The sequence below is a fragment of the Nomia melanderi genome, chromosome 1 (assembly GCF_051020985.1).
Source record: "Nomia melanderi isolate GNS246 chromosome 1, iyNomMela1, whole genome shotgun sequence".
Classification (NCBI taxonomy): domain Eukaryota; kingdom Metazoa; phylum Arthropoda; class Insecta; order Hymenoptera; family Halictidae; genus Nomia; species Nomia melanderi.
This window is the reverse complement of record NC_134999.1, coordinates 3352550-3367033: the sequence shown is the minus strand read 5'-3', so window position 1 is coordinate 3367033 and position 14484 is coordinate 3352550. Positions and strand designations below refer to the sequence as shown.

The 14484-nt window shown below is 28.9% G+C and overlaps 2 protein-coding genes across 4 annotated transcripts; one reads left to right on the top strand and one right to left on the bottom strand.

Moving 5' to 3' along the window:
• Positions 1–35: 35 nt before the first annotated feature.
• LOC116431895 (general transcription factor 3C polypeptide 1) lies at positions 36–10482 on the bottom strand. 3 transcript variants are annotated; one of them, XM_031988096.2, is made up of 13 exons: positions 9950–10480; positions 9391–9584; positions 8559–9188; positions 8321–8486; positions 7149–8026; positions 6671–7057; positions 6280–6520; positions 3809–5968; positions 2535–3721; positions 1859–2358; positions 1586–1778; positions 782–869; positions 37–479 (listed from the first exon to the last, which is right to left on the bottom strand). In XM_031988096.2, exons 1-13 carry the CDS (start codon positions 10032–10034, stop codon positions 358–360), a joined length of 6831 nt encoding a protein of 2276 aa, XP_031843956.1. In that variant the 5' UTR covers positions 10035–10480; the 3' UTR covers positions 37–357. The 3 variants fall into 3 exon arrangements, with proteins under 3 accessions (XP_031843866.1, XP_031843956.1, XP_076228075.1); XM_031988006.2 differs by having other exon boundaries at positions 36–479; positions 2535–5968; XM_076371960.1 differs by lacking the exons at positions 37–479; positions 782–869; positions 1586–1778; positions 1859–2358 and having other exon boundaries at positions 2573–2760; positions 2835–5968; positions 9950–10482.
• A 275-nt stretch (positions 10483–10757) lies between these two features.
• On the top strand, positions 10758–13969 carry LOC116431982 (uncharacterized). The gene is made up of 4 exons (XM_031988230.2): positions 10758–10983; positions 12494–12701; positions 12799–12974; positions 13518–13969. Exons 2-4 carry the CDS (start codon positions 12525–12527, stop codon positions 13834–13836), a joined length of 672 nt encoding a protein of 223 aa, XP_031844090.1. The 5' UTR covers positions 10758–10983; positions 12494–12524; the 3' UTR covers positions 13837–13969.
• The last annotated feature ends 515 nt before the right edge of the window (positions 13970–14484 follow it).

The following is a 14484-nucleotide window of genomic DNA, read 5'->3' as shown; positions in this document are numbered from 1 at the left end:
CGGCAGACGAAGGATAGTAGGATTTTGAAGTAAATAATAACACTATATTATTTTATATAAAGAAGCGATGGATTTTAATATCAATATAACAACAATCATATAAAACAAAAAACAACTGAATAATATATTGTATAAAAACAAATTTATCTTACATATTAAAAGAGAAAAGAAAATATAAAAATTATGACACAGTAACTCAACTGACTAACTAATGCTAATGTAACATAATTTTAAGTACCTTTTTACATGCTCTGTAATTATAAATCTAATTGTTAAATATACAAATTGATTGATGTCAGTTTATATAAATGTAAATGTGTCTATTTTTATAAAATTTAACAGTTCTCTTTATGTCCCTTATTTAATATAATCGGAATTATACATCTTAGTGCTCAAAAAAATTCCGAACTTTAACATTGCTCCTGTAGCAGGTTCAAGGAAAATTTCTTCTTCAGTATTCCAATCATTGTTTACAGTCTCTAAAACGCAGAATAAAAAAAATAATCAGTGTAATAAATAATAATAAATAAACTTTTTCAGTTAACTTAACGTAACGTTCTTATTCTTAATTTCTCTAGTTTTAAAGTTATAAGATTTTTCAGTGCTAACGCTTTGGGTATAAGTCATGTATATTTGGAAAAATTTTTCTAACTGTAGCTCTTGCTTTTTAATGAAAATCAGAAAATCGAATAACAACTGATATTTAGAACCAAAAGAACATAACTTATGTCCAAAAAAACTCAATAATGAGTGCGGAATATATCATAAGTTTCTCGCTTACTTGGTTCAATCGGTGATGGTTTCGAAAACAAAGTTACGCGTGGTTTTTTTAATATTATCCTCTCCAAACATTCCAACTTCACTAAAATCTGTTTTAAAAATAAATATTTTACAAAATCAAATAATGACAATTAAATATTTTTTCTTGAAACAAGTAAAATTTGCTTTTTTATTATCAATCTTCCTTATCATTAATAATAAAAAATAATGGCAGTAAAATATACAGGGTGTTTTTAAATTGTAGCGCACAAATAATAGGGTGTATACAACTCATTAAACTGAATTAGAAATCCTTCCAGTAAATATGGATCGAAAGCTCACTAGTTTCCGAGATAAAAATAGGTTTTGTTTAAAAAAAAAAATGTATGGGGACCGAATCGAGAATATGCGTGTTATTACTTCAAAGATAAGTATACCGAATTATCTCGAAAAATATCAGTGATACGAACAAATGTGTCAATCAAAATTTACAAGGTATGAAATACATATTACATATCAGGACTGGAGGTATTTGACCGCAAGGTGACCTTCAAACATTCTATGAAGGTCACGTTACAGTTCTTAAATAGAACCTAATAGTTTCTATTTCATATTTTTGAAGCCCACATTCAAGCTTTTCCAAACTATACAAATGAAATTTTTCGAGTAAGCCATTATCAAGATATCAGCATCCAAAGTTGTCTGTTTATCGAATGGTACTCTCCGGACACTTCGGAAACACCCTGTATAACACTTCTCAAAACGTAACTTCAAATATAACAAAACATTACTGCGAGTATTAAGTATTTAAAGATTAAACAATTACCTCAACTAATTCACGTGTATGACACGGTTGTAAAGCGGGGAGAAATCTAGTTTGCACTTTTGTTAGTGCTATACCCGGATGCGTCAAACAGTATGATAATACTGCACCCAACATGCGATCTAACACTCTACGATTCAAAACTCCATCTATCCGAATCCACGGTTTTATGGCAACACGTATTTCTTCTTTTGTCCTGAAATATCAATTAAAAAAATTACCGACTTATATAAATTTATTTTTCTCAAGAATTTTGAATACAAAAAGAAAAATTACGTAAGGTCTAACTGTTTCACAGCCCTAGATATGTCCCTTTGTGGCAATAAACCTGTTCTTTTTCTCTGCATTCTTTTTTTTACTTGTGTATTGTATTCTTCATCACTATGATCAGATAATTCCTTATCAGAATCTTCATTTTCTTGATTCTTTATTTCCGATTGAGTAGAACATTCAAGATTCCCACCAGCAGTGTTGGGTGTTACTTTTTCTGATGAAACGCTAGGATTCTCATTAGATTTTTCAATCGTATTTACGTCATTGCCACCTTCAGTTATTATTATCTCAGGTTCTGTCACGTACACTGTTTTCTTGGGCAGGGGAACAAGGGACTCCTTTTCAAGACGACAAATTTTATATGAATGTATTAACCACGAATCCGCATAACGATGGTGTATACATCGAACAGTTGTTACCCCAGATCGCAAAAACAAATGATGTTTGACGAGGAATGAAAGAATATGAAATAAATTTTCTCCTAAGGTATTTATAAATTGATCCTGTATAAAAAAACCAAATTTGAATATAAAATTTGTAAAGCAGACAGTATTATATAGTTACATAGTAAATTCCACTTTTCAATCTTTTATATCTTCGCAAACATATGCATATTTATATATAGTTTATGTTTATTTATTATACTACACTAGAAAAATGTAATTTAGCATTTACTTACTGTCAATTCTGGGATAGTAGCCCCAAGTTCTTTTTTATCACGTACAAATTTATAAACTGCTTCTATATCACTCAAGCATAAGGGAAACTCTTCAGAAAGATTTTTCTTAAGATCAGAATATGAAATTCCATCTTTAGGAAAAACAGCATATTCGTTCAGCTCACGAATTAAACTACTTGCAGCTTCTAATTTTAAAGGTAACAATTCTGAAGGTATCGGAAAATTTCTAAAAATTTCATATGCTATTGAACCTTGCGAATTTGGTGCATTTAATGAATAAAAAACTTTGAACATATTTACAACAAAATATTCATGAGCATGATGACTGTCAGCCACAGTGAGTTCACTTAATTCCTCTCGCATTCTCAACAAAGCTAAACGAGTATATCGTTTGTGCATATCGCCTGAATCATCAATTTTACAATATTGATGCAGATAACACTGTTCGGAAGGTACACTTTTCAAAATGTCGCTAACACGTGTGAATGTTTGTTCATTTATCTTCCTTAATGGAATAGTAATTTCATTTTTTATATTTAAAGCAGTTTGTTCACTAGGATTAGTACTATCAGTTATTTGTTTCATACCATTATAATTATCAACTTCATGGATAGAAGTTTTATTTGAATCATTGTTTTGTATTTGATCTGATAATTTTATTGAAATATTATCATTATTTGGTAACTCACTTACATCCTTCTTTGTCTTTGTTTCACAATTCACCACTTCATCATCTGATTTTAACCTTTTCTTTTTTGGTTCATCTACATCAGATTCATCTTTGTTACTACATCTCTTATTTCCACAGGTAATTATCTGTTTTTGAATATCTGTTTTTGATTTTGAACTCAAATGAGAAGGAACTAAATTTTCCATATTTGTTACACTATTACCTTCATTATAGTGTAACAGTTGTTCTTCGTTGGGAAGTTTAAGATTATTATCTTCTTCTATTTCCATTGCTGCATCCTCATCGCAAGCTGTTGAACGCTCAATATCTTCTTTATTTAATACAATTTTGGTACCATCTTGAAATTTGATTGTATTATCATCAGCTGCATTACAAGAGTTTTCGTCGTCGCTATTAAAGTTCAAATCATCATAGTCAGCGAAGCTCTTAGCATCTTCAAAATTCCTTTCTTCAACGTCGTATTCTTGTGACAGTAAATTTTTTTCAGCATCCATATCTAAGAAGACATCTTTCTGTGATTTTGAATCGATACCATGAAAATTAACATCGTTAACGTTTAAAATATCAGAATTAAAGCACTTACATCGTTCTTTATTCTGTCCAAGATTAGTTATTACACCACTATTTTGAGAAGAAGATTCTTTTATATATTTCAAATTGTCTAAGCTTGCTAAGACGTCTTGATACCTTTTAGCAATTCTAAAGTATGTCTCATCTTTTTCTTGTAATCTTGGATCAAGCATTATCACTTGATCGGGTACTTCAATGTCAAAATCTATTTGGTCTCTTGTAATATAATCATGTATTGCTGCTATTACTCCACCAGTTACTGGTGACACTTCAACACCTATGCTATTTTCTAGCATGTCATTCTCCTTATTTAATTGAATTTGATGATACCAGTTACTAAGTTTAAAGAAAACATCATACGATTCTTTAAAAATATCGTACGGCCATTTGGTATGAAATTTATATATGTAATTACTACTTAGCTGATATTGAGAACTACTCATAGGCATATAATTACCATATTTTCTTATTGTAGGTAATTGACTTTTTTTAACTGTAACCAATTGATCACTTCGAATTTTTGCCATAGCGTTACGTAGCAGCATCTCTGGATATTGCTGGTACACTTTAAATAGCTGATATGCCCAAGATCTTCTATCTTTTCCACAACACATAGAACTGTGAATGACAGAATTAATGACTGCAGAATTTATATCATTAATATTTCGAACATCTTTCGTAAAGCCACGATTGCCAAATGGTTTTGTAGGATGTACCACTTTATAAAACACATTAAATTCTTGAGCAGTTGCTGGCATAGGAAGGGGGTCCTTTGCTTCAACATCTGAAATATCGTAGTATTTCTTAATGATGTAAGAAACTAATGATTTGAACACTTCTGCAACTTGTGTGTCAAACTCATAAAAATTCTTATGTTCTTCTTTGAGCCTATCCATGATATTATCGAAACGTGTCCTAATAAAAAAATTCTGTTTAATCTCTTCAACTCCTAAGGCAACGATATTTACATTTTGTTGTTGTCTAAGCATATACAACAATCGTCGTTGACAAGCTCTCGATGTTTTATTATATGAAATGTGCGAGTACGTTCGTAGAACGTCCCTCACCATAGAAAATGTTATCACTTGTTTTCGTGGATTTGGACACAAGTATACCATGGCTACCTTACAAATAAGCAAAATCTTATCCTCATATGGATCCCAATCTACTCGTAACTTATGCATTCGTTGCAATGCACGATAATCAATTTCGTCATACTTCGTTCGTTTTCTGTTAGAACATTTACGCGGTAGTACTCTCCTTACGTAAGATTTCTGTTTCGCATTTCGACAACATGTCAGTGCTTCATATTTTTTTTGTTGATTTGTGTTTCCGTCAGTTTTTGTTTGCACTTTCTTCCTCAATTCAGTTGCATTAACAGACGGAGGACCAGACACTCTCTTCAAACCAGAAAATTCTGTGAATTTCAGAGGTTTTGCTTTTATTTTCGAAAGATAGGTATCTCTTTCATATTCTACGTTCTGTTGTTTTTTTGTTTGCTGAGTGTTATTACTAATACCCCAGTTCCAGTTTCTTTTGAGATGCGCGAAACATGCTGAATCTATTCCTGCAGCTCCTTTATGATCACCAGGCACTTGTCCAGTATCTAATTTTACCGCTTCTTCTGGAGAACGAGCTACTGCTGCTTGAATCATTGCAGTTTTCTTATTTAAGTCTTCTAGTACTATATCCTTCCCTTGAACAACAAGTCGACCACCTAGTGGTGTACTAATACATGTATTCCACATATCGTACCAATATTTTTCAACTACCGACAACTCATCGAAACTATATTTATATATTGGATATGACTTGTCCTCAATTATATGATAACCAGGAGCAGAAGAAGTTGTATCCATAAGTTCTGTACGACGATTCACGTAAATAAATACTTGGTCTTTTTCCTTTAATTTTTGAGGCCCAAATTGTATTAAGCCAATGTAACATAATCTTGTCATTGTTTCATGAATGTTAAAAATATACTTGCGGGCATACAGTAAAGAATTCCGAACCTCTGGTGGTAACTCTCTAACTAAATAATGCTTTCGAATAGGATGGTTTATATATTCATCTAATTCTGGTATAACAAATGAGACAAAATGAAGTTTTACGAATATAGACAGTGGTAGGCGCAATAGAACATCACACATTAATGTCCACCCTTCAGGCCAACCTGAAAATTCACAATTACAGCTTTGAACTATAAACTAATATCTAAATTATTATCGAGATTTCATTTATTAATTATATTAATTTCTGCTTGAAAATAAGAAACGAAAGTATTAAAATTCAAATATTAAAATAATAAATTAAAAAAAAAAATATTGTATTTCATTATTTTAAAATTGATGGATTTTTTTACTGCTTAATGTAGTTCAAGACTAAATATTCGACATATTTTGTAAATAAAAATTTATAATACAATCAATATTTAGCATAACAAAAGGCGGCTTATTTACATTTAAAAAAAAACAATGTAATTACCAGTATATTTGGGTAAAGGTGGTATAAACATTTTCCAATTAACATCTGTGGTATAAATCGTAGTAAATTCTTCTGCCAGTTCATCCGTTATACTAAAACCATTGTTACGTAGAGCTTGTACTTGTTCCTTTCTTGAAGTTCTTGGTTCACCAGGATGTTCATAAACTAAATAGAACAAAACCGTATGCAATGCTTGCATACGTATAAATTTTGGACTATATCCATATTTTTTTGATCCTCTCTAGAATATTAAAAGATGAATTTAATTACATTGTTTTAATCACAAAAAGTGGTACATGTTATTACACTTATTAGCATTAATTTAATTTGTTCTTTTATCGTTTGTCATATTAATCTTAACTTCTAAATATAAAACATGACAAATACGTACAGGACCACATCTATAGTTTTCAGATAGAGCTTTAAATTGTTTCAACAAAGGCTTATCTTCAGGTTTGTTTAATACATCTTTACTATTATTACTTTTAATACATTCTGCTTTTTCTGTATATTTCTTTGCAGGTGACTTAGTTTTATGTGATAGTAATAAATAAAATTTCAATTTTGCTTGTTCCACAGCTGATTGAATAACAGTACTCTCAGTGTCAATATTTGGGTCGCATATAAATATCAAAGTTTTTTCTTTACCATTTCCACTGAGTGTTATTTTTATATTTTTTACCACATTGTCTTTTGCAAGTTTTTGTAACAATCTTATCAAGGATTTTTTATCAATTTTCACATCATACCCTTCTTTATCTTCTTCTTCGTGAATCATCTAAGAAAAAATATACACTAATTACTTGTAAAACATACATTTCATTAATATAACATTGTTTAACAAAAATTCCTTCCTCGTATAATCCTACCTTCATTAACTTAGTCATGTCGTCAATAACTTGATGTTCTTTAACTGATTCTATAATCATATTAGCTCTTCGCAGTAATCTATAAGTAATATGTGGTAAATGCTTTGAACTTTTTTTTTCACTATGTTGTACATTCTCCATGAATCCTTCATTTTCTGATTTGCGTGCCTTTAAGGATGATAAAATTGTCAAATCAACTTTTATATTTTTATATGCAGCTACTGCTTTTTCATTCTTTGATAAATCAGTAATTTCAGATAATACATTGGAATCTGTCTTCTCCTCTTTGGCTTGTATATTATTTTTATAATTAAGAAAGGTACGTTTATATTTATTTGCCCGTTTTGTTATGCGATATTTATATAATATTCGATTCACAACATAAAAGGTTTCTTGTATTACTGATTGTGATGTAGTTGGTTCTTCTGTTGTTTCGAGACAAATATTTTCATTGTTTTCACTGATCGTAACACATTCAGACACTTCTACAGCTTTTTTTTCTTTCTCATCGATTGCAGGCTCTTCCTTTTCTTGTTTCATAGATACACTTTTGTTAGAATCATCATTTTCAGTCATTTGTTTTGTAAGTTCTTTTATTTTATGCATTTCTATATTAAACTGTTTACTCAACATACTACCTTTTTCAAATCTTTTTGATACATATTTTGTAAGTCTTTGTCTACCGATATCATTCATATAAGTTGCAACAATATTTTGTTTAACTAAATTTCTTAAAATAGTCCGTGATTGTAGTTTAGTTAGACCCATCATTTTACCTAATTCTCCTTGACATAAGCCATTGCTCCCAGTAGATTCAATTATATCATTGGCTTGCTTCAAATAAGGTACACAATACTTATGATTTGAGATATTTAATTCTACAAGATAAAAATATATTTACAATATTAGACAAAAAAAGAAAAAGAATGAAAGTCTACAATAAATAAAAAAGATATATTATAAACTCCCAGATATTTATAACAAATATTTTAAAATATTAATATGAATCTTTTAAATGTTAAACAATAAGGTTCAATGTATAAAATCAACTGAATTACAAAATAATAATTCTATAATCTCAGACTTAGCAATGAATAAAGACATTCAGAATATGTTTTTGCTAAAACATGATATAGAGAATATATTATTTATAGTAAAATTATTAAACAAACCATGCAATTCATCCTCTTCTTGTATGTCATCTTTCCATGCTTCAACAACATCAATAGTGGGCTGTAATAACTGTACGACTTTAATTTTTTTTTCTTTAGATGGGTTATTTTTCTGTTGCCATTCTGTAGGTTGTGCGTTTGGATATAAAGTTCTATAGGGTACTCTCTGCTCAAAATGAGAAATAAACACTTTAATAGTTAAAAATAACTGTATAATCTGTGGATATGCATTACTTACGATATCTGTTTTCACAATTTTTTGAAAAAATGTAGTTTTAAATAGTTTCCTTATTGGATTTTCAATCCGTAATTTGCGTTTAATTTCATCGTACTCGGCAACGCAATTGGGTTTCGATTGTAAAATTTTAATAACCTCTTCAGCTAAAAAAATTGCTTTCGGTTTTCTCTCGACAAAGAATCTCGTAAGATGTAAAAGACTTCCATTACAACTGTGACCACCACTTTTTTGATGATGTATTTGTTTTGTTATTAATTTATGACGTAACAACAATTTTCGATGATAAAATAAACTCTTAGGATCTTCTCTCAATGCATTAAGGCTAAGTTTTCCCTGAGTAACTTCACCATGATACCGTGATCTGCCTACTCTTTCAAGGAAACAATATTGTATTACATTCAAGTCAATCATAGGAGACACTTCACCTCCCATTAAAGCATGATTTCTTTCAGTCTGCGATGCAACTATAACTAATTTATTTCCATATTTTTCTGTAACCTCATCTAAACTAAGCATTCTTATATTTTCTGTTATCAGTTTACGAGTATAATATGTTGAACAAGATCCTTTAATGCCTTTAGGTACATCATTTATTGGACAATGTGGATAAATGTCTGGTGGCACGTTGTCCTATAAATACAAATATTTCAATATTGATTATGACCAAAAAGTAATAAAACTAATTAGTATAATTATACATATAGAAGAATTTGGTATTTCTTTATAAGATGACAAGATATATTAATGTGATAAAGATAAATACAGGAGTAATTGATAAATTAAAACAAAATGAAATAATTATTTTTGTTATAAAAATATTTATAATACTTACAGGTTCTAGTATGATACCTAAATCAGGATCTACAAATTCATATCGATCATAAATAACAAGCGGTTCTCTTGCAGTTTTTAATTCATAAAATTCAAATTCTCTGATCTCTATGCATATTGACCATATTTGAATCATTAATGGCTTAGGAAGTGGAAAAGAATTGTTAAGACCTTGTGCTAAACGTAACCATAATGCTGTAAAAAAATATAATCATTTAATGTATGAAATTTTATTCCTTATACTATTAATTTTACTTTACTAATCTTTAATCTTTAACTATTACCGACTATTTATTTAAACTATACATATTGAAATTATACAGAGTTAAAAATTATAGATAATACATTTTTTTACAGTTTAAATTATTAAAGCAAATAAAAAATTAGATACGAATGATATTTATTTTTAAAAGATTAATATACTTTTATGAAATATATTTGAATCAGCAATTTTATTTAACAGAAGTTGTATTATTTTACACTACAATTGCAAAATTATTGATTGTACGATAAAAAGTTGTGTACACTATAATGAAATAAATATTAATGTTTATATTAACCTTGTAGAGTAATACCATCTAAACCTTCTAAGGCAACCTCATCAATAATTAAATCCACTAAATTAATTGATGGATACGATACCATAGTGTGTACTAATCAAGATACACTTTATAATATGATAGAATTTTTACATTTTATTTTTTATTGCATTTTTACACCTTCAGATCAAGGAATCGATTTTTATTTCTCAAATCACGCACCCATGTAAACACTTTCTGTTCAAGCATGGACGAGATAGAACAGGTTACCTAGCACAAACTTAAGATACGTAAGGGCAGATGTTGTACATACTGCAACGGTTGCAGCTTATAGGAATTTTTGTCTAGGGCTTTCAGGGGTCATCAAGACCATTGTATCATTTTGGTGTCGCGCTCGATGTTACCGATAGTACAAGATTTTTGGCTTGTTAGTAAGAATCGAATCAGCTATATCAAAGGTGTGTAACTTAAGTACATACTCTTCTCACACAGTAATTCGAAAACAATGTTACCCCATTATCTCTATTTAAGGAACTATCCGAGACCACAGACGAGGTATAGGATAGACATAACAAGCAATGTAAAATTTTGTTACAGGCTGTCAGAGGTTCTAGGAGCCGTTTACCGTTTTCGTGTCACGCCCTGTCATATCGACTTACGCAGGTTTTGCATTACAGCGCTATAAGTGATAGGAATTACAATAAAAAACATTGAATACGGACTTAAAATACGTACAGATTGTGCATTGTATTTAAACATGCACCTTTACCCATTTTTCGTCCTTTCTCCGTTGCAATTTTGTATGTTCGTATTCTGTAATAGAATAAGAAGAAAATTATAAATTCTTTATCTTCAAGTATTTCTAATATACATATATTTATAACATGTTGATCAGAATGAATATTTAAATACCATGATGTAATTAGAAGTGCTGCCGAAATAATAAATATTAAAGTTAACAATATTCAGAAAATAAACTTACATTTGTGTAATACCGGCTGCAGGCTATCAAGAGCGATCACGCATCCGTGGCAGCGGCAGTTAGAGGATAAAAGGTTAGCGGATAAAATCAAATATTTTCCCTATCCCATCAATAAGTAAGACAATTATTAATTATTAGCTTCTATCACCAAAAGGATTGCTTTTCATTGAACCTGACTATCGATACGATTTTAAATTCTCATATAACAAATAAAAAGATTTAAGTAATGAATAAAAAGTATAGGAAAGTCTTAATTCCCTTGTATGCAATATTTTAACTGAAATATATTTTTTATAGCAAAAAATATTGAAAATAGTCGGTGACCTATTAACTCTCATGCAGATCAGTTTGCCGTTCGTCTCACAAAACATAGACAGTTTTCTACGATAATTTCATTTAAATAACTATTGAAGGTATACGTGGAATTCGGTTAATATTTCTTTATTATATTCAGTTTCGAGTGATATATTTAATTAATGAACATCACGAGAACCTTAATTTATATATTTATCAATAGATGGCTACAAAGTTCTGACATTTCTCGTTGGTTATTCCGTTACAATCTTTTCAATATAAGTAGATAGAATAAAATTTAAGAATAGCGGGTTTACGAGCAGAACGCATAGCACTGTAAAGTGCATCTTGCGTTCGTGGTGACCTAACCAAGACCTGCAGGGAAATTTCTTTCTCGGCTATAAAAGTGTCTTCACTAGGAATGTTACTTGCATTTTCTCTCTTTAAAAGTGGTTTGTTCGCCCTGCTTCCACTTACAGAAAAACAGAAAGGGTATTCCTCGTGAACCCCTATTTTTGTGATAATAAGTTTGCTCATTTTCATAGATATTTTTATTTTTCTTTTACTTCTCAAATGTAAACGTTAGGACATAATTCAGTATATAATCCAGTATAATTTAAGTACGCATCTTGTCTGTATTTCAATATTTTTTATTCCAATTTCTATCACTTATAGTGCTGCCATGCAAAACCTGCCTAAGTCGATGTGACAGAGCGTGACACGAAAATGGTAAGGGGGTCCTAGGACCCCCTCGAGAATATGACAAAATTTTTCAGTACATGTTATGCTTTCCTATACCTTGTCTGTGTATATATAAGGTACCATGGTTAGAATTCTGTTGTTTTTATACCAATATTTAACATCTTGATTAATGTACGACATATAGTCAAAGATAGTAATAATCATAATATACCACATATTAAACTAATGACAATAATATTTACTTGTATATCTATTACACCTATTCCTGTAGTTATAAGTTAATAAATATCATGTTTCAGTAATTTGAATTACTTTCTGAACTTATCCAAACATGGTAGGCAACCTTGTAATATGTGTTTGCTAATCTTCAATAATATGTTCTGTAATTTCTACAATACGTTATATTAATATATTTAGCTCTTAATTGTTTATTCCTTGCACGAAAAGAATATTTTAAATACACACGATTTGCTAGGTTAACGTAACCCGTTTAAATATCTATTTCTTTTTTCCATTTAATTCCATCCGTTAACAATTATATTCATTACATTGGTCAACCTGTTATTTTAAAACTTTTAAACTGTCAGATCCAATGTAATAAAACACGAATAGTACACGATGGATGCAAATCATTTCGAAAAGCTTATATTTCAAGCTCGCCAGCTTGATGTAAATCTCGAAAACTTAGCTGAAACGTGGAAACGACCTGATGTTTCTATTGGGCGATTTGGGGATCGTAGTGAAGAAACAGATGTTGAGATTGCAGCTTTATGGAAGAAAATAGAATTTATACAGGTAAAACAGCATATTGCAATGTTTGAAATAATGAGATAAATATTATATGGATTTGTATTGTTGTACTGTAATTCATTATGTAATATTATTATATCAGGAAGGAATAATTCAAACTAAATTAAAAATAGATAAGCATGTAGAAGATGTATCTATAGAACGAGTTTTTGAAAAAACCAAAACGGAATATGAATCATTAAAGGAACAATGTGATAATATAGAACTTATTTTTGAGAAATATGGTTACCATTATAATGAGGAAAATAATTTAGACCAGTAAGTATTATTATTATTATTAACTACATATTTAATATATTAAATACTTATAATAACAAGAAAGACACGCGCTATAGAATTTGTAACTTAATGTAGTAAGAACGTATAAAACCATGGAACAAATATAGAGAAAAGTAAATATCAAAATAAATTGAATTTTAAAGTAGGAATAAAAAACAGAATAAAAATATGTATCATGTTTAAAGAAATTATGTATGTCTGTAAAATATGACGGTACATGTAAAAAGAAATAATCTTCCATTGATTCTTACCTTCTGAAAAATATTCATAATTGCTTGTTTCTAAGAACTTTAATTTTGTTAAACTAAAACAATGTTTATGTTAATCAAGTTAAATGTATGATTTTTGCAAAGTGTTTTTATTGTTTACTGATAATGTTGAACATGTTTGTTTATACATTAACATGAATATGAAGGATGAAGTAGAAATTCTTACATAATTCAGTAGATTTTCTTTGCATTTTTGTAATTAATTATATATGCATTGTGATATATGTTATGATTAATATTAATTATATTATAGAAATACAGCAAATAGTACAGAAATGTCTGATCTGGAGTCTTCTAAAGAAATAACAGAAATTTCTGAAGTAGAATTTACACCAAATCTCAGTTGGAAAGAGAAAGTAACATATAAGAAGCATATAAATTCAATATTTAATGAGAGTGGCATACCACATTTGGTTACAACACCAATAACGAAAAATTCAACATCGATTTTAAAAGACACTTCTATAATACAGAATGATCTCTTATATACACCAATCAAGCATACACCAGTTAGAGAACGCCCACCAGAACCAATTTATTCTAGACATTTTTATAATTCATTAAAACAATGAATTGTAAAGTTTTATATTTTAGAAAATGTATTTTTAAAGTTGTACAGCCTATATGGATAGGGTAAAAGGATTTATATATTTGTATAAAAAATTATGAATATATTTTTGTTTTCAGATCATGTCATGATTAACACTTTTACAAGTATATATGTAAGACCCATAATTTTGTAATTTGTCATAGATTAATTTTGTGTTTTTAAAAAATATGTATTTAAATTACCAAATTAAATTAATAATAATTAATAAAAATAGGCTAAAGAAAACATATCTTTGTTAAGTTGTACCTTTCTTAATCGTGAAAAATATAATATAATTTAAAACATTTATAAATTTATAAAATTAAGACAAAAATAAATTGCAAAAAAAATGTAAATCATAGTAATTTTTTTTAAAAGAAACTAGGAACACCTGGACGTATTTTTGTACTAAATTATCAATAAATATTTATATATGTTTGTAAAAAAATATAAAAAATAGTATTCTTTTCCTTCTCTTTCTTTTGAAGTTCAAGTATTAATTTTTAAAATTATAATTTTTTAAGTCAAAGTTTTATGTATGTTTTGCTATTTTATAGTAATTACTTAATTGATTAGTAAATTTTATATTTTATAATAAATAATTTTTAATTATGGCTCTTGTTACTAGGAT